Source organism: Cylas formicarius, unplaced genomic scaffold (assembly GCF_029955315.1).
Source record: "Cylas formicarius isolate icCylForm1 unplaced genomic scaffold, icCylForm1.1 PGA_scaffold_12__32_contigs__length_19106922, whole genome shotgun sequence".
Lineage (NCBI taxonomy): Eukaryota > Metazoa > Arthropoda > Insecta > Coleoptera > Brentidae > Cylas > Cylas formicarius.
The window spans coordinates 16,968,078-16,987,913 of record NW_026844225.1 but is presented as its reverse complement, the minus strand read 5'-3'; the positions used below and the strand labels follow the sequence as shown (position 1 = coordinate 16,987,913).

Sequence of the window (19,836 nt, the reverse complement as noted above, 5' to 3'; positions counted from 1 at the left end):
GATTACCGAATGTGAGTTATTTTACCAATAAACTAGCCAAACAAGACACAAAAGTGTTTTGGGATTTTAAGAGTCCCAAATTTGTGTATTGTTATTTCTATTAGGTGCCGGGCATAAATTTTATTTATCCGAAATAGAAAAATACGCCCTTTTCTCGCTTACCACTGAAACTTTAAAATAAACCCATTTTAATACGAATAAGACGCGATGGGATTTAAATAATATTAAATTACTATTTCACACAGGAGGACGCGTCTATACGTTGAAGATCTCGCAACTAATAATGCATTATTTAAATTCAGGCACAATAAATCTACGTTGCGCATTAAGAATGAAAAATGCAATTGGAAAAGAATCTAGACTTGAACGAAAAATGTTAGATATATTGCCCGGAGAGGCAAAACACTGCCCGATGATAACAAGCATAAATTTGAATTTCTTAGTTACGGCATCACGGAAAACGTGATAAATAACCTATCAAATGATGGGGAATGTTATAGGTGTGAAGAGTTGTACCGAATTATCAGAATATTTATTGAAATTGCTAGGTGCCAAGAGATATTAGTTTGAAAGATAGTCGCTGCACGTAATGGATCGCACACACAATACAAAATTATTAAAAAAATGGCTGACAAAGTAATCCTCGCTTTATTTTAAGCTGGCGTATAATTTATAATAAAAGTATCCTCACGTCTCCGTCGTACCGGGAAGAAAATATAAACCATAAGGATCGTTACGCTAAGTTTGTATTAATATACAACAGTTTTTTTGGTCATAAATAATTGCGTAACTTCCAAACATTTTTTAAAGCACTTACGCGCCCGATCGTCGCCTCTAAATTATTGTCAAAATTTATTAGCTTTTTAGATTTATTAGAAATTAATATATTTTTCTAGGCCTATGTAGAAGAAGCCGGAATAAAAGCCATTGAAAGTAATTTATTGCTAAATTTCACTGATAAGTTAGGGCGCAATATCTAAAGTACATACACTTTCAATCAATTTTATAGTGGTTTAATCGGGAATCACTTCAGTTTAAATCGAGGTCTTGGCGTTATTTTTATCCGTGAAAGTCATAAAGTGCGTTAAAACTTTCAGTAAATAAAACAAATCAAAGGTCTCGTAATTTTTTATAGCCAATTTTACGGCTTCATGTAGATTAATTATTATTGATGGTTAGTGTGGTCCTAATGTATTTTTCCTTGCCAACCATGACCATTGGGAAATGGTCCTGTGAGATAAAAGCGTAAATTATTGATAACGACCTCTACGAAGTCATTTTTTATGTCACTTCAAGGTAAATACCGAAGGGGTGTCTGAAATTATTTACTAATGCGTCTGATACGGACGATTTTATATTAAAACATTCTTCGGCCGTTAAAACACCTTGAAAATCCGTACAGTAGACGCCTAATTGTTGGTCAAACATCTAATTCCGATAGACATTCCGACACGGAAAAAATGTTTAAAAAACCAATTTGTATGATGATTTGGAAGACGTAACGCTAACATAATAGGGTGGTCGTGTAACAAAACCTAAGGGTGCGGGATATATCGAGGCGAACCATCGCAATAATCAGTGAAAAATGAGACATTAAAGTGACAGGCATCAAGTGATAAGGGCGTTACAAAAAATAATTTAGATCTCGGTTGAAGTCTGGATGAAAATTGTTGTAGGTATATCGAAATGAGATATCTAAACCAATAAACGAAAAAGCAAGCGCATAACTTTGACATTTTTGTTGGGCTGTAATGGACACCGGCGGCGACCTTTTCAAATTCTGTCATTTAATAAAAGTCCTATTTGGCATTTCATGATATTTGAATATATGGGACATTTAAAAGACAATTTTCTTATCGGATATTCTCCAAAACAATGTTAGGCTCCCAAGACCCAAATGTTGTTATTTTTCTTTCCTAATGGCTTGTAAGTGAAATTTCAAATATATTTTGGTTTTCAAAATTCTACAGCTTTCTTAGAAGTTACTTACTAAAATAACTGATGACTTGCTGACTCGAAATAAAGTAACTTGGCTTATAATGCTCGATTACGGCAAAGTTTTTGATACTGTCGACACTAAAATTCTTTGCGGAAGGTTCTTTTGTTTGTTTTGTTATGGTTTATTATTCAAATCTAACTTGGACAGAAAGTCGCAAGAGATTATCTAAAAAATAATATATACAGCAATCTTTCTGTGATATACGGAGCTAATTAGACCTAATACAAGGAAAAAAGCATTCCGACATAACACAACATCGGTTCTCTCTTTTTTTTCTTTTTTTTTTGTATAGACTGCAATACCAGGCAAATTGATATAACCACCCGTGGTTACTCTGGATTGGCGTCATTAAAATTAACGTAAAGTTATATGATCTTGCATTTTGTGTACTCACTAATTTAATTTGTCTATAACATATAATAATTATTTGCTTACTTCTTCATATTACTATCCCAATGTTTCGTTAACCTAAATTTTATTGTATAACTTATCTGAATGGTTATTGTTCTTATTCTATATTTTGAATAAAAAATGTTAAATTTAGAAGCGCCCATTGGGTGACACTTCGTCCATTGTTTTTTGAATGTGTCATCATTAAATAATAAAGTTTATTGTTTTTGGATAAGAAATAATAATAATATTGTGAAAAGTATGGACGTAGGTATACGAATAACTTTTTCTAGTTTCGACAATTAAAACAAAGCAGTTAAATTTTTTGTTTTTTTTTTCAAAAAATAAATTCTGTCTTAAAATATTTCAAAATTTTCAGTAACCTTGTTTTCACAAAATGTGAGAAATCAGCTCCTTAAATTCTAATACCTTAATAAATAAAATTGATTTACGAGACAGTTTTATGCAATTATAATTATTGAATTTTCAAATGAGGGAAAAATAGTAGGAATGAAACCACTCATCGAAGAATATACTATGTTTAGAATATTCATGTTCACAATCTTTTTATCGTCAAGCAATCTCGTTAAGCTGTCGCGTCGCAGGTGTCGCCATCCATTGCTGGGAAGCCTAACTACCAGCATTCGTGTGGTGGTTTCCTGATAGATAGCGCCTAAATTTTTAAAATTGTAGGCAGGTTGTCGCTTTGACGGTTTTAAAATCAAAGGAAGTGGAGCATGACTTATGACATACGTCAGGAGTTATTTATCGTTTTAGTGTAAGTCGTTCGCAAAAATTATGCCAATCACAATGCGCAATCAGAAAAAGAAACCTCCGCCAAGGCCGCCACCTCCGAATTTTTCAAAGTATAAGAGTAAGTCGACCTACAACTTGAATCAGCCAAATCAAAACTCAAATTTGATCGAATGGAGTCCGCCAAACTCGCCAACAACAGATCGAAATCGTCATTTTGGGGGGAGTGTCTCCAGTTCGTTTAGCAGCAGTACAAGTAGCTTAGCGTCCAGTAAGAAAAGTTTTGAATTGGAATCGCCTGTTAGTAGTAACCTTTGGCCCCTTTCCAATCAACATAATTGCGTGCCAAATAACAGTGTAGCTATTAATACGAACGGAACTTTCCAAAGTTATTTGGTACCACCACCTTCAATCTCAGCCAAATCGAATCTTACTAGTTCAAATGGCTTAAACATACCTTCAGTATTCGGACCAACCATAATTCGTCCTCAAACTGCGAAAAAAAGTACAAAGGTTGAAAATGCCAAGTTGCCTTCCCCAACATTACCAATGCCAAAAATCCCACCCCCCAGTCCACCTAAAGTGGATGTTGAAGTTGAGACTTCCTATGGTGTTGCATTGTATGATTACCCAGGCAGTGATCCTAGCGATCTCACATTTCAGGTAAGTGCTACTTCAATTTTTTTTATTTACAATGTCACCAATCCATAATGTATTTCAGGAGGGGGATATAATCATTATTATCAAAAGAATAAACAACGAATGGCTATATGGAAAAAATTTTGACAAAGAAGGAATGTTCCCCGAAAATTTCATTGAAGTTCAGGTGCCGCTAAAATCAGAAGAAAATATAGTAACCGCAGTGTATGACTTCAAGCCGGAAATGGAAGGGGATCTGGGATTTCAAGCTGGAGAAAAAATTAAAATTATCAGGAAAATATCGGAGGAATGGTTATATGGCAGATCAGAAAATGGAGAAGGCCAGTTTCCAAGAAACTTTGTAAACAGAATTCCAAAAAATCTGTAAAACAATGCCGCGTCTTGATTATTATTGTGATTTTACATGTAAACGTCCACATTAAAAATGTGATACTGATGTGCCTATCTATTGGCTATTATTTTTATATATGTTCATTAAATTGATATAAGGTATATTTAAAAAAAATAAATGTACATTTTTCTAATTTGAGTTACTTTATTTAACTTCTCACTAAAAATAGCTGATTGGGCAATAATGTTAACAACTAATGAAAAAAGTTTACAAAACAATGCAGCAACTTGGTACAAACATATAATAACAATATCAATTAATAACTACTTATATTACTGCGAAATTGCTTAAAGATAACATGATTAATTGCACTAAATAACAGGAAAAAAATTAATACTACATATTCAAATAGATGAATAAATGCATTTAGCTTTACACAATCCATTAAAGTTAAACTATTCTAGTGAACTGTACAATTTAAACAGAAGTACAAAAACTATGGTGTTCTCCCCAAAAGTAACACACATTTTATATAATATGTCTATTATCACATATATCATTATTTACAGAGTAAAAGAGATTCAGTTTAAAATTTCAACCAAAGATTATGATATGTAGGCTGTGCTAGTCCGGCCGATATATGGGGACTTTTGGCAAAAATTCTATTAAAATCACATATTCCATCATGGAGGAAGAGTCACATTGTTGCTTGCTTAAACGCCAGTGTAATCCCAATTTGTTATATAAATAGCTATTTTCCCATTCCAGTAATTTATTCAAGGAATGTTGTGTCTAAAAAAAATCACCACAGAATTAAATATAAATGCGTCAACATTAAATTGCTAATGTGCATACTTACACGTTTACTAAGGCAAATAACAGGCCATAAAGAACAACCTAATGTACAGCAGCAACATAAACAACCACAAAATAACCATTTAACATTGACAGGTAAAGTCTTTTTTAAAATACCATTTATCCTCATGACAGTTTCTTTAAATTCCTCAGGTGCCACTCTCGACACTAACCCGCTGGGAAATTCAGTGCTAAATCTATTGCTTAAACCAAATCTGCGAAGAATAGTAAAAATAACATGCTTTCAGACATTGTATGCAAAAAACTTACACTGTCATGTTACCAGCACCTCTTATGATAACAGGATCGGGTACCAGCGATACATCAGCTGGTTCCGTTTCCTCGTTATTTTCTACCTCTTCTTCGTAGTATATGGCATCAAAACCTTCCATGTATACGTAAAAATGTAAACAACAACTAAAAACATGCACCCCCGCACTGTTTAAACCTGCATGAGACAAAGGCACGAGAAAAAATTACCTCTGACTTGAAGACGACGTTGGCCACAGTTCCCTAAAGGCTAAGGTATTGGTGATTTTTTTTTGAGTAAAGACTTCACAAACTTCTTTGTTTACTTTCGGCTTCTCATAAGCACGGCCATAGTTATATAAAATTATAGATAAAGATAAAAACCCTTCGCGTTTGCGCCCTTGGGATGTGTTTTATTATGGACCACAGGCGACGCCTCGAGGCCAGTGGCCCAACTACTTTTGTGGAGTTAAAGGCAAGACGCCTAAAATAAGAAATATGTGAGAACGGTTCTAATAATTGTTATTATATATTATATGATATTTACTTTATGTAACGAATAAGATTAGAATATATTGTTTGAAATTGGTGTGGTAGGGACCATTTACGTTATGGTTGATCTGTGGATTCCATATTATACCCGATCTGTGAATGACATTTATTGGAAATATCAATTTTCCTTTAAATTTTGCTGTCAACAAATATTTTTCACAAACTCCATACCCATGTCTGCTTCCAAGTTACAAGATGACATTCCTTTAGCAGACGACGATCCCCAAGGTAACTTCAGAAAGAAGATGAAAATTCTTTAATCTGAAACGTAAATAATTTTAGTAATAATCAACGATGAACCCGAACCAAATTCTATGTCAGAGGGTAATTCTTCCAGTATGATTCACGGAAGGAGTATGGATTCTATACAGTCTCAGTTTACAAACGGCAGTTCTAGTCCCCAGCACAACAGTCTTGAACCTGACACGAGTCCTGATGAGCAGGAGGAAAAGGCTCGTTTGATTTCCCAAGTCCTCGAATTGCAGAACACCTTAGACGACTTGTCCCAGCGGGTGGATAGTGTGAAGGAAGAAAACCTAAAGCTGCGCTCCGAGAATCAAGTCCTCGGACAATACATTGAGAATTTAATGTCCGCATCTAGTGTATTCCAGTCAACCTCGCCAAAGATTAAAAAGAAATAAATATATGTATTATTATTCCACTGTTTATAATTTTTACGTTCATGCGTTACACACACGCTTTGCCGCAACAAGCGCACTTAATTAAATGTTGCCTGTGATTTTTTATAAATATAGGATAATGTGAACTACGCAAATGTTATTTTCCGCCATGTATTGCCGCAAAATAAAAATTGGTTACCAAAAAGACTTTTTTTATGCGAAACAGTTGAGTCCGAAGCCAACTAATAGGGAGATATCGCGTTACAAATATGGCGGGGAAAATAATGCTTTTCAATTTTATCTTAAAAAGGAAAATAGGTCGAACAATAAAATGTTATGTATTACTTAAAACACAGCATATTTTTTTTTTTAATGAGTGGAGGGCATAGAAATTTTTGTATGCTGCAATTTTTTCATAAAATTTACAATTTCCAAAGAAAATGCATGCCGAAAAAACATTTCAGAAAAATAAATTAGTTGGCTGCTGTCAAACAGTTGCACTTTGTGCAAATATTTTTCAATTATCTTCCAGAATATTTTAATATTTGGTATATGTTTTGAAACACTCTGTAAGTAGTGGGTATAATTGCGGAAATAACTACGCAATGTTATAAAAATTTATTTCATGACAATATACAATATTCATCATTAATCGCGCCTCAATATGAGGGATAGATTATTTACAAGTCTTTTAATAAAATCGATTGGTTAATAAAATTTCGAAAAATCAAAAATATACTACAGAAAAAATATATATCTTATGCAATAATATGGCAAAGTGCAACGATAATGTCGCGTTTACGCACTTAAATAGACAGAAAAGGAAATATTAGGCAGGTACATATGTTATTGTTAGTAAAATAAACATTATTGCATATATACGCGAAGAATTGCGCTTCGAATACGAGCGCTGATCTGAAATAGCTGCCGCTGGTATCGCGAATGGGAGACATTTTTCGATAAGCGATAAAAGAGGTAGATAACGAGGAAAAACTATTTTTCAAACGCAGAGTTTGGATTAGGAATGGCGTCGATTTCTAATCTACGAAACCCCCCCGTATCACATAAATAAAACTTAAAACTAATCAGTCGAATTATTCGTATAAATATTTGTCATTGTCGCAGTACTGTTTGGCGTGGCCGTTTTTCATTTCATTGCTTTGCCTTTTTAACGTCGGTATGTTTTCAAAATCGAATTTCGCCTTTATCGACTTCAACGTCCCGTTTGCGCCGCCACTGTAGATCGTCGGGGATCCCGATAGCTTCTTCTCCCGCCTTGGCACGCGCATGTAGGTATTTTCTTTCGTTATATAATGCGGAGAGCTAGGTATTCGATTTTTTTTCTTCTTAAATATGTGACACAACAGGCATATCACACCCGGCAGCAGTCCGATTATGATACCCAGAAAGAATAACGACAAGGCCGTCGATGTGCAGGAGCAGTCGTCTATTTGCACACCCATGGCATTTATTTCTAACGGGAACAAACAAAATATCAAAATAAAGTCGTCGTCGATTAATATTCATATATACGAAACCCACTCGTAATATAATATGGAGCTATTTTAACTAGATAAAAAGCGTACCGTTGGTAAGTATGTTTCCTACACACATTCTTGTTTGTACCGAATTGCCTTGACACATCTGAGGCCCCGGGTTTTGCGTGTAACACGTACGCTTCCTATGTTGCTCGTTGTTGTCGTCGCATAAAGACCATTCGGTCCAATTGCCCCAGCCTAAGATATCTGCAAGAGAAAGTACAATCAATAGATATCAATTTAAGAAGAAATGCTAATCCACAGATAGACAAAAATGTACTGGAAATTTCACGAACCAGGAGTAGATCCGACAATTAAAAAAATAGTACTTTTTAATTTTTCTTTCAAGGTATTTTGGCACAAGGCGTTACATTAACGAGCGCATCGTACTAGGGGAAGGTTCCCGTAATAATTAGTGTGAACAACAGTTGCAGGTACATTATAGTATATAGGGGGTTTTCGAATTGAATGTCCATTTTAAAAAGAAATCTTCAAATGAACATATGTCCTAAACCTCTTAACTTTTGAAATATATGGTGGTAAAATTTTGGTTAGTTAATAAACTTCAGAAAAAAAAATAGTTGGCTTACAGTTCTAATGAAGTGACATAACACAATAAACGATTCGTATTTAAATTTATTTTATTTATTTAAGTTTACGTAATTTGTATTGGTACTTCGATTTTTTGAAGTATTTTATTAAAACACATAAACAATAATTCTCTGTATGTTGTCATATTAACAATATTGTTATGACCATGCAGAGAGGAAGTTTTTACTTTTTTAAGAGCAAACCGTACATCGGATGGAAAAAAAATCAAGAAATTAAATTTCTTTAGAAATGATTGGATATTCTAAGGATAATATTTATTTTAAGAGAAATCATTGGCGTATCATCAATGTCTGTCAGAATAGATATGTGAAATTCCGGCACTGGCGCATTTAACAAAAAAATGGGGTGCATTAAATAATGCCTCTTGATACATAGTACATGTGTGGCAAATTTCATTAAAAATTAGAGAATTACAGATATTAAAAAAATATGTTTTACCACCCTGCATCTCAAAAGTTAACTCGTTTAGGACACGTTCTTATGAAGTTTTCTTTTTAAAATGTATAGATTGAAAACAACCTAGGTGGAAAACGCGGTCATAATGGGCTTTAGAACACTTATATCCAAATACGATCTTTTACTACGTCTTTGGTCATAGCAAAAAAATTTTTTTTTTCATTTGACCAATATACTTGTCATACCAAGGGTTCCAAACTGTAGAGGAATGTTCAAGGATCCATCTCACCATAACTTTGGGCTTCTAGAGCCTTCGGAGGCTCGTAGTATAAATTCTGAATTACAATATGACTCAAAAGACACTTTGGAGTTAAAGATAAGTTGTTGGCTGCTGCTTCCTTTTGAATAATATTCGAAATTGGATAAAACTTACTCTCGCACGGCTGGTCTTGACATGGCTGTTCTTGTTGCGCCACACCCCTGCAGTTGTGCCCCAAACATTCCCTGTATCGGGTCTTTACGCCCCATCCGCAAGAGACATTGCACGGGGACCATTCGGACCAACATCCCCAACTGTCCTCGCAGGCGTGCTTGTTGCAGTCACGCGTTTCCGTAGAGGTGCCTTAAATTGTTCAATAAAAAGTTTGATATAAGCCTTCATAATCGAAGGAATAAATTTACCGGAACAACTTCTACCCTTGAGACAGAATCGCGTTCTGAACTGTGTCCCTCCACCACAATTCACCGGACATTTGCTCCAATTCGTCCACGGACTCCAACCGATCTGCTCGTCTTCTGATTCGCATTGCTTATTGGACAAACACACTTGCGTCTCATCTTTAACGGTCATTTTTATTTGATGGGCGTGCCTGGTGGGCGCTTTACACGTAATCTTATATCTCCGTTGGTGGAAACCGTTGTTGGAGATATTGTAGTCGGTGATCCATTCGGTCATGTGCGTTTTCTTTTGCTCGGCGCATAAACTCTCGTTGCATTTTTCGTATTCGACGTCGTTCCCTCTACAATGTTGCCCGCCGTTTTTGGGCGGCGGATTGTCGCATTTCCTCTGGCGAATTTTGTAGCCGCCACAATTTGCGGAACAGGCCGACCATACCGACCACGAACTCCACCCACCGTCGACCGGCTGTGCAGGACAAGGCGGTATTTCCGAACAAAATGCTTCAATTCTATCTTGCCCAACGCATACCCTACGACGAAGATTTCGAAAATTAATTCTCCAATGGAGAAGGACAAAATTAACTTATCTATCCTGCAGACAGCAGCTTCGTTCAATTTTCAAATATTTTCAGTTTTATACACTTATTTATATTTTTATATGTCAGGCAAACCTTGTGTTTACAACACAATGCAATTAAAATCACAACAATTTAAATCTGCTTGCTCTTCAGAGATCTACATTACATATTACGTTTTGTCCAATTTGTATTGGCTATTTTGTTTGTATCTTTTTCTCTTTGTCGTTCTTGATTGATTGTATATTTTTCTTTTATTCTCGTGAACAAGACAAACGATATTCAAATGTTCCCAAATTATTTAATTGGTGTATGACAGCTGTGCCTTTTTTTTGTGAAGGAACGAAAATATAGAGAAGAGCAGATTTAAAATGCTTTAATTCTGAGTTCAGTGAGTCGGGATGAGATAGTTTTAAGGCTCTGTAAACAAGAGAGTTGATAACCGATGATTTTTGGGCCGGCTAATTTAATTTTCTATTTATAAAATATCTAAGAGTGGGAGATTAATATTAGTTTCTAATTCAATGGTAAAACATATGTTAGAGTATATAGAGTTTAGATGGCTTAGAATATCTCGGAGGGATTCTTGACCATGAGGCCAAACATTAGCTGTGCCTTTGTTTATAAGTTAAAATTTTATCTATCAAAGAGGGATCGTAACCATTGCAACGTTTCTTCTTTGATTGATAAGATTCTAACTAAAAAAACAGTTTCAAATAACTCTGAACTCTATTTACCTCATATTGAACACCGATCCCAAATACATAGGAGAACCTATCAAAAAATATTGTCAATGTGGTCACAAAATGCGTTCAAGAAACGCATTAACGAAGATAAAAGAGCGTTTAAAAATAAAATAAAATAAAATTTCCATTGCTAAATATAAATTTTCATGTAAAAATTCTACAATAATTGCTAATCAACAATTCATTAACACTCTTTTATATTTATAGACGTCAGTTCTGTATTTAATAAAAGCATGGTGGACAATAAATAATTTGGGAACAGCGTCTAATATAACTTATTATCAGTATTAGTGTAGACGACATTAATCAACTTGTGAATGAAATCGATGGTAGAACAAAAAATGACCGCATAAAAAACACACGATCGATTTGGTGTACGTGGAAAAATAATGAATGGCTGTAATACGATCGTAACGATATCTGGTCTCATTGCCACTATATTTAAACAGATGAAGAGAAAGTCCGCTTTGCGCGCGATAGGAAAAATAACCATTGCTATTTAAATAATAAAAAAAACATTATCTTTTAATTACCTCCCCCCAAAGGCGGGTGCGGGATTGGTGCAGGTGCGAGATCTGGTCTTAACGGCGGTTCCGCAACTGGCCGAACAAGCCGACCAAGCGGACCAATCGGACCAACCGCCGTGTACGGTACAGTTGGTCACGGCGACGGCCAAGCCTTCGCAAGGCAAGCCGTTGTTCGCGGGTGCTGGATTATTGCATTGTCGCGTCTGACATTGACACTGATCTGCCGAATAATCCATCTCGGATGATATCCGATGATAGCACGTGATCCATTCCGACCAACTACTCCAACCGCCGTTGATTGGGGTATCCAATACCGGACAGGCGTTAGCTTTCTGCTTCCAAAACTTATGGTGCGGCTCACCTCTCGGTGCGGTCGTGCAAGTATCTTCGATTTCGTTCCATCCGCAATACGGATCCATCGCGTTGACGCAGCTCTCTTTCGAAGAATGTCTTCTGCAGTGATTCGCCGGTATCCTCATCAATCCGTTATCGGTCGTCACGTAAACGGAATTTGTCTCCTTCAAAAACTGCATATTTTTAATCGTTTGGGAATCCGATGTAGTTTGCCAGACTTCCACCACGCACGTTACTTTGCTCTTCGTGTGAAACGCGAGTTTTTTAACGACACCCACTTGTGTGGCAACGTAGATCACGTGTACCAACTCGTGTTGTTTAGTGGTAACGACGTCGACGGTAATATGAGTGAATCTTTCCAACTCTGCGACGTGCAAAGGGTCTAACGTCGCCGCTTGTACCGCCCCGTCCATTAACTGATAACGTACGGTTTCTAACAAATTATGTTTGGACGCCTTGCAATCCAAATGGTCCCGATTAGGGACGTCGTGGTGCGTCCACGCGCTTCCCATATCGGGTTGGTACTTAAAAGGACCGTTAAATGCGTCATGAATAGCGCTCATATTAAAAGCGCACACAGCCGAACCTGCTACGCTATTCGAAGGTGTAGTAAAAGTCGCGTATACTATATCCTGTTCGGGTACGTAAGCGACGCTTTGAATTTCGTTATAATAGAACGGATAATCGCCGCTAGCCGAGCAATTGAGCCGCGCTTTGACGAAAGTCGTCCAGTTGTCTTTGAGCATGGTGTGACCGCCTTGGTCGTTTTTGCACACGCGGGCAATGCGCGAATATACGACTTTGCCGCAGTTTATGTACTCGACGGCGGTTTCTCTGAAGAAGAAATACGCGAACTGCGACGTTTCGAACGAACCGACGAACTGAGGATCGTTGAGCCAGAAACTGTTGTACTGTTTGGTCCTTAATGTCGGTTGGCCGTAGACGCTTTTCGAGATCAACGCGTCGGAACTGGAAAAGTCGGTGGTACCGCCGAAATAGTACTCCGAATTGTCCGAAATGAATCCCGTTACGCTAGCTGCCGGATTGTAAGGACACTTGGCGATCCCGTCCACTAATTCCGTGACCTTCGATATATTGTCGATCTGAAACGATAAAAAGAGATTTGGTTTCAAGTTTCGCTGCTAGATGGAGCGTACGGAAACTTGCCTCTCTCCATGAGCACTGCGGCGCAAACGCGTTTGTTCCGCACGCGAATATTTGTCTGCCATTAGTAAGCAATATTTTTATATAATTGTGGCAGTTCTCTTCCGTCTGTCCTTTATATATGCAGGAATAGATTTTATTCTGGGGCGCTTCCCAGTGAGCGGCTTCGAATAAGTCGAGCGTCGATAGGGACAGCCTGTATAACACATCCCTAGCGCCGACGAACACTTGGTTCCTCGATATGTCGAAGAGAATTTGGGAATACGACGTAACGCCTTCCGGAGAAAAGCGATGAACCGACGAATGCAGATCTGAAAATAAATCGAACCCATCGCACGATCCACTTATCCACCCCGCATGCGCCAAGCTGGCGGCCTAAATCATTATACCTCCGAATTTTCTGTTAATCACTTTATACGATAGAATGAACAAAGTATGAATATACACATACATTCAGGATGTGTGGCGATCATACCTAATAGTTGGGTTGCACCTACAACGAAATTTGAAGGTTTTTTTTTGATAAATTTAACTTGCTTTGAGTGAAATTACGTAACAAAACGAGGACGTGGCATATGCACGTGAGCAAAGAGGTATTACAGAGATATCATTTTCAGATAGGGAGATTCCAGTTGTTGACTTAGCACTTGTCTTTCAGATGAACTCGTTGATTCTTAAGTGTATTTATTTACCTTAACCAGAGGTGATAATGTTGCGACAACGTAATAAATATGTTTTCGGTTTCTTATATTTCGCGAATCGGTCATTTGATCACCAAACACGACAACAATAATACTAACCTGTGTACGAAATATGACGAAAGTCGTAAACAGCTACTGCCAATTGGAAGCCGATTAAAATTATCGATAAGCGCAACGGTATGCCATTTACTGACATTCTGGCATTTTCTGAAACAAAAATTGGGAGCTAGTATATACGTTTTGTGGCAAAAAGCGGCTTGCGTTTGGTTTATACTAATTGCGGACGATCTCTTTGCTGCAAAGTCATAAATTAAACAAGGCGAGTTGTTGATTTAGGCTTCACACGCGCTTCACAAGAAATGCATCACGATAAAAATGTCATCTTATTTGAATAATGAAGTAAGTAACGGAAAAGTCAACATCTTCAAAGTATCTGTTCAAACAGAAGAGTGTGTTCCTGTTTTCTCGCCCGACGATCGAGAGTGGCTGTGAAATCACGTAATATTAATTCATAACTGTACTAAATCTCCTGCTGAATAATTAACTTCATATAGCAATCCCACGATTGAACAGTTGCATTGAAAGGGATTTATTTTTGACGCGTTAAACTCGATACGGTATTTAGATGTCGTTTAAAATTAAGCCGGGGTTCGATAAGTGCTCTAAATTAATGCAACATCTGATAGCCACGCGGCCGGCGCAATCAGCATCAACCCGTCTGGAAAGCAACGTTTTGACGTTCAAAAAAAAACAAAAGTGGTCGATACAATCAAAACGAACTTGTTTGGCCTACTTGCCGTAGGAAATAAAACGCCCGGCTGGAGTGAAAAATTAAACAAAAGGCTGTTTTAAATTCGAAAAGGCAGCTTGACAGGGGACTTATTGAATTTTAAATTTTATTTTTATAGTTTGTCTTGTATACCAGCCAGGTCAGTTTTCGTTTTATCTATATGACGGTCCCGCAGACCTTTTATTTCTTAGACCGGGTTTCCTACGTAGGTACTCGATTATATTTTGTCTACGATCTTTTCCTTAAATCCTATTCTTGAATTTGTGAGCGTGTTTAGCTAAAATATTAATACGCACTTTTCTTGAAAAATTTATATTAAAACAACAGGGAAGTTTTTATTCGTCATTAATTCAATTAATATTTGGCCCAAAATCGCAATAATAATGGAGGACCTTCACCAACTTGACTATTGTCAATGTCGATTTTGAGGAGGCTTTGAGGGAGATGTGCTAACTCTGTAGAATTTTAAGTTTATTCCTTGGCCAAACAGCCAAAAGTCGTGCTTCCCTATAATGTTAAAATGTATTTTAAAAAAACAGAGAAATTTTTCCTTTTTGAAGAATAGCTTCACAGGACGAGGTCGGATTCGTAACGAATCAAGGATTTCGAATCATTAAAGATTTTAACGATTAGCAAAGTTATTATTTAACGTTCGGAGTAAAGTAAATTTCGTATATATGCGCTTAAGAAATTGGTAATGTTTACGAGAGCCTACTGTAAATTAAAACTTGACCTCGCGTCGCCCTTTTTGGAAAATCTTCTAAACCGAGTGGGCTGTGTGTACATATACAATTTGTGTTATGGATCACGATAGTGGCGCCATTTTTAAAAATCCGCTTTTAATTTACGCACTAATTATTTTAATATTCCGCATACGTCAAAAGCGCGTAGTGTAATAATGCATGACGAATTTAAAAATGGGCTGCCCGTGAACGTATTCATGACCAAATAAATAATTAACAAAAAGGAACGACCATTGTAGTGTCAGCTTTCTAATAAATTGTAAAATACGTTTAATACGATCGTGGCACGGGCGTGCTCTTCAGATTTATACAGATTAAAGTTCCTAAAAGGCACGTTTTCCGACACTTTAGCAAACGACGGTAGTCACGAATCTTAATAAAGTCTCTCGAAAAATTTAGAACATTTTTACGTTTCGGTCTAGGTCTCGATGCTTTAACAAAATTATTGATCGAGAGTACCAGCAGCGTCCTACGCTTATGGAAGTTCGTGACTGATTTTGGCATTTGTGAGCTAAGAATTACAAAATCAGCGTGAACTCATGTTCGTAAAATGAAAAATAACATCCGCGTGTTCTCGGCAGTGTGAAAACGTTGTTACCGCGTTATTGTTGTTGCACCGCGAATTGTTACCAGCCTTGTAAATTACAATTTACATCTAGTATTAGTTTTCCCGCTTAACTGACACTTCATCAATCTTAAACGCAACTCACTGTTATTAACGTTTCGGGAGATAACACTGTTAGAGATATAAGATATGTCAGAAAAACGGAAGATTTCATTAAACAAGCAATCAATATTGTTGATTTCTTTTATGAAAAGCTGTTGACCTATTCCGATCCTAGACGTCATTAAAAAAAATATAGACAACAAATTCAATATAAGTATATGTAAAGGATATGTAATTTTTGTTTTTTTTCTGCAACTTTTACACCCGTCGATTTTAATATATATATATATATATATATATATATATATATATATATATATATATATATATATATATATATATATATATATATACTTGGGGAACGCTCAGTATAAGTGATGCACATCGAACATATATTATAAACTCGATGCGGTTTTAAAGTAAACAGATTTCCTTTCCGCCTTTTGGCCTGACCCAACCAAATCCGCCGAGAAGAAATTGCCATTTTGCAAATTAAATTTATTCCCAAAGCTTAAAGTAAAAAAGTTACTTTCAAATATTCACGCCTTTAGTAAATTAATTTGCTGCATTATTGGACATGACAGTTTGCTTTCACTGCAATTTTACTTATTATGTTCTAGCTCTCTTAAAAAATATTATTTGAATTTGTTTACGTATTAAATTGGAAAATTTGCATTTTACCATCTAATAAATTATGTAGGGAAAGAGAGTGCAGGAGATGGATTTTGTTCCGGTTGCTTAACCTCATTAGTGGATATAAAAAAATATTTAAATATTAATTCAGGCACCATTAAGGGCTTTTTATTACTTGCTTGTAAAATGACATTATTTGCATTAAGCTTAACTATAAATAATAAAAAAAATACTTTTGTCATATGCGCTTTCCTCGGTAATGTTACTGAATTTTTCATTATAGTCCTGAAATTTTAATTAAATTTAATAACGAAAATCTCTATCAGGTTCAACTCGGATTATTTGATAGAACTTAATACGTCAGCTTCGCAGAATCATAGTTTCTAATAAGAAAACAATTTACCTCAATAGAAAACGTTCTTATAAAAAATTGCTTTGGTGAAATAGATAAAAATATGTCAAATGTTTATTGTTTATCACAAGCTTACGATTTTTCAACGGACTATCTTATCATTTTATAAATACACCTTGGTGTTTGCGTACATAGTGTTTTTCTGCGTTTTAATGAAATATTAAGTATTTGGTTTAGAATATAAAATTAACTCAAGCTAGTTTTCCTCAATTCCTCAATAACCTACAAGCTTTCGTTGTTTGACCAACTATCTAACATTATCTGCCCTCAATCTCTGTAAAACTTCCAAGACCAATGTACTCAACAAAACTAATACGTATTAAATTCTTAGAAATACAGCTGTAAGGTTAGGTCAAATGTCTTTAATATCGGACATGCTGGAATTGCATTTTTTTTTTCAAATACAAACGCCATAAAGATAACATAACAATGTACAATTTCTTTTTACATCATTAAAGCAGTTTACCGCCGAGGGCTCAGTTCTTTGTTCCGGCAATTTTGATCCTCGTATTTGCCATTCTTATTTTTGCAATTGACGACCCAATTTTGAATTGCTGACGAACACGGTTTCGGTACGACAACGTTTAAATTGTTATTGTTTTCGCTTGAACCGAACCGGTTTTACAAACAATACCAAAATTATTTTAAGTTCATTGTCAGCGAAAAATACGACACATTTGATTGAACTGTCCATTTAGCGCTGACTTAAAAATAAAAATAAACGAGTTAATAGTATCATTAGTAACCTTAAACGGAAATATCAGGTGCATGAAAATAGGGCGAGCTCGTTAGTTTTGCATTAGCCTCTGTCAATTCTCAATATTATCTTAAATAAGAATGGGAAACTAAAGACCCGAGACCCAAAGTGCCAAACACCGGCTTTCTATAAAATCAACAATTTTAATTTTTTCTTGTCTGGGTAAACTGATAAAAACCGTTTACCCATTATTTAGGGGACCTCGCTGGGATTAGGTAAGCTTTCGAGATATCAGTGATCTCTTTCTCCTTAACACTCGATACATTGTTGATATATGTCTAAGAGACGTTAAAAATTTAAATGACAACACTTACAAGCAAAAAGATCTATAGGCAGCATTGTAAGAGGTCACTCTTCCGCACGAGAAGTAGGGAGGCAGCAAAACATTGTCCAACTTTCCAACGCATCGAAAAATCTGCTACAAAATTCGCAAATAATCGACTAAATAGCCGCAACTAACACACCGAGCACTTTCCAACTTCACAGTGTGACTGCAAACAAGCGAAGTGCGAAAAACTCAAAACAGATGCCTCAAAAATTACAGAGATTAATGAACGACCTTGGGGTAAGGTTGTTTCAGATAAATTACATCGTTATAGACCAGTACCGCGCAAAACTTCGCTTCACGGCTGTGGGTACGACTGAATAGACTTGGTTTTGCTCGAATACGTTTCATCTCGGCAAGCGGTACTTGTCCCGACCATTGCGCAGGTCTCCGAAGTAGTACCTTTGAGAGTAGAACAGGTTGGATGGATGTTGGGATAGAAGATCGACTTTTTATAGATATCATTCTCTGTCAGGGCGACGTACACTGAAGAAGTGATGCTGGGATGAAAGAAAAAAAAAGAAAGAAAATCAGCTTTATTACAATTTCACGTTACTGACAAAACTGGTAGAACAATGTTCCACATTATACGAGGATTTTTCATTTGAGAATCTTTTAAGCAGATATAAAGATTATTTTCATATTGTTTCACCATTACGAGGATCTAATGGCAACCACATCTATAGGACAATTACAATTTATATTTTAACAAGAACAAATTGAATAAATAGTGAAATATGTGTCAGTAAATTCTTCAAAGGTTCTTTCTTCGAAGCTGAGGTAGTTGGGTCAGAAAAACGGGTTGCCTTAAATATCCGATAAATTCGTTTTAAACATATGCTAGCAACAGTAAGCATAATAAAGAATCGTTTAATTTTGCAGATTTTGTACTAAAAATTTATCCGACTATTTAATTTTTTTAAATACAAATATTGGAAATGATAAATAATACCTGGTTGGTAATTAAGTAATCATTTTTGGAATTTAGTATTAATTGAATATAATTTGTTAATTTTTATTTGGTAAAGCGTTTCGACATGGTTAAAGAATATGAAACTTATTTAATAAAAAAATATTCATCAAAGTCGGTATTAAAAATTAGATTTAGTGAGTTTCATGTATTTTTTTATTCACCTCCCACAATTTAAATTTTTAAAATAATAAACTGAAATTTGGTCTTTTATTCTATCGATTGACACTCAAGAGAAACATTTTACAATAAAAAAATATGATTTAAGTTTTTTTAGTTCCTTTGCTTTGTTGAAACTTTATCATTGGTTCCTACATACTAAAATATGTTGATACAAAAAACGTGACTTTAAATTGACGAGAAAAATGCTCTCAGGAATACTAACAGATAGATTATACAGTCGAAATTCAAGGGTGAATCTTCAGAATCTTAGACAATTAAAATACTTTCAAAAACAAAGATATCGAAAAGCGTTGTACTACTCGAAATTTCAGGTAATTATTTTAAATTGAATAAAACAAAAACAAATCTTTTACACCCTGTATCTAGAACACAAAGCATCTTCGAACATGTTTACATGATCCTTTTTTCTTTTACCAAGCTGCGAAACTGCCCTTAAATTGGGGCCATGTGTTAATTAATGAATCACTTTGTATTTTATTTTTGCTAAAACTGGTTGAGATTTTTGAAAAACAAAAGAAAACATTATACACCTTTTGAATTATTTGAAAATAATTGTTTACTTTACTTAAGAATAATCGTAAATATTAGCAAAAGTTCCCAGAAGGAATGCAAGTTCCCAGCGAGGGCACTTATTGAAACAAAAATTCAACTAATAA

At 35.6% G+C, this 19,836-nt stretch overlaps 4 protein-coding genes across 5 annotated transcripts; 2 read left to right on the top strand and 2 right to left on the bottom strand.

Moving 5' to 3' along the window:
* Nucleotides 1-3,118: 3,118 nt before the first annotated feature.
* LOC132695712 (uncharacterized protein B0303.7) lies at nucleotides 3,119-4,311 on the top strand. Its single transcript, XM_060660149.1, has 2 exons — nucleotides 3,119-3,805; nucleotides 3,864-4,311. The coding sequence occupies exons 1-2, from the start codon at nucleotides 3,188-3,190 to the stop codon at nucleotides 4,167-4,169; spliced, it is 924 nt and encodes a 307-aa protein (XP_060516132.1). The 5' UTR covers nucleotides 3,119-3,187; the 3' UTR covers nucleotides 4,170-4,311.
* Nucleotides 4,312-4,341: 30 nt separating this feature from the next.
* On the bottom strand, nucleotides 4,342-5,715 carry LOC132695711 (cysteine-rich hydrophobic domain-containing protein 2). 2 transcript variants are annotated; one of them, XM_060660148.1, is made up of 5 exons: nucleotides 5,469-5,715; nucleotides 5,259-5,405; nucleotides 5,106-5,203; nucleotides 4,993-5,030; nucleotides 4,342-4,925 (listed from the first exon to the last, which is right to left on the bottom strand). In XM_060660148.1, exons 2-5 carry the CDS (start codon nucleotides 5,378-5,380, stop codon nucleotides 4,758-4,760), a joined length of 426 nt encoding a protein of 141 aa, XP_060516131.1. In that variant the 5' UTR covers nucleotides 5,381-5,405; nucleotides 5,469-5,715; the 3' UTR covers nucleotides 4,342-4,757. The 2 variants fall into 2 exon arrangements, with proteins under 2 accessions (XP_060516131.1, XP_060516130.1); XM_060660147.1 differs by having other exon boundaries at nucleotides 4,993-5,203.
* A 135-nt stretch (nucleotides 5,716-5,850) lies between these two features.
* Nucleotides 5,851-6,445, top strand: LOC132695710 (short coiled-coil protein homolog). Its single transcript, XM_060660146.1, has 2 exons — nucleotides 5,851-6,017; nucleotides 6,072-6,445. The coding sequence occupies exons 1-2, from the start codon at nucleotides 5,963-5,965 to the stop codon at nucleotides 6,428-6,430; spliced, it is 414 nt and encodes a 137-aa protein (XP_060516129.1). The 5' UTR covers nucleotides 5,851-5,962; the 3' UTR covers nucleotides 6,431-6,445.
* Nucleotides 6,446-7,028: 583 nt separating this feature from the next.
* On the bottom strand, nucleotides 7,029-18,328 carry LOC132695698 (semaphorin-5B). Its single transcript, XM_060660118.1, has 8 exons — nucleotides 18,017-18,328; nucleotides 13,800-13,907; nucleotides 13,003-13,310; nucleotides 11,488-12,938; nucleotides 9,637-10,163; nucleotides 9,389-9,577; nucleotides 7,996-8,154; nucleotides 7,029-7,883 (listed from the first exon to the last, which is right to left on the bottom strand). The coding sequence occupies exons 2-8, from the start codon at nucleotides 13,894-13,896 to the stop codon at nucleotides 7,504-7,506; spliced, it is 3,111 nt and encodes a 1,036-aa protein (XP_060516101.1). The 5' UTR covers nucleotides 13,897-13,907; nucleotides 18,017-18,328; the 3' UTR covers nucleotides 7,029-7,503.
* Nucleotides 18,329-19,836: the final 1,508 nt, after the last annotated feature.

Excerpts from the sequence above, each read along its gene's own strand:
- LOC132695712 (XM_060660149.1), top strand. The coding sequence starts at position 3,188 with ATGCCAATCACAATGCGCAATCAGAAAAAGAAACCTCCGCCAAGGCCG. Across the intron at positions 3,806-3,863 it reads CTAGCGATCTCACATTTCAG|GAGGGGGATATAATCATTAT; the intron begins GTAAGTGCTACT and ends AATGTATTTCAG.
- LOC132695711 (XM_060660147.1), bottom strand. The coding sequence starts at position 5,380 with ATGGAAGGTTTTGATGCCATATACTACGAAGAAGAGGTAGAAAATAAC. Across the intron at positions 5,204-5,258 it reads GGTGCTGGTAACATGACAGT|ATTTGGTTTAAGCAATAGAT; the intron begins GTAAGTTTTTTG and ends TATTCTTCGCAG. Across the intron at positions 4,926-4,992 it reads TTATTTGCCTTAGTAAACGT|ACACAACATTCCTTGAATAA; the intron begins GTAAGTATGCAC and ends GATTTTTTTTAG.
- LOC132695710 (XM_060660146.1), top strand. The coding sequence starts at position 5,963 with ATGTCTGCTTCCAAGTTACAAGATGACATTCCTTTAGCAGACGACGAT. Across the intron at positions 6,018-6,071 it reads AGCAGACGACGATCCCCAAG|TAATAATCAACGATGAACCC; the intron begins GTAACTTCAGAA and ends AAATAATTTTAG.
- LOC132695698 (XM_060660118.1), bottom strand. The coding sequence starts at position 13,896 with ATGTCAGTAAATGGCATACCGTTGCGCTTATCGATAATTTTAATCGGC. Across the intron at positions 9,578-9,636 it reads CAAGGGTAGAAGTTGTTCCG|GCACCTCTACGGAAACGCGT; the intron begins GTAAATTTATTC and ends GAACAATTTAAG. Across the intron at positions 7,884-7,995 it reads AGGAAACATACTTACCAACG|AAATAAATGCCATGGGTGTG; the intron begins GTACGCTTTTTA and ends TGTTCCCGTTAG.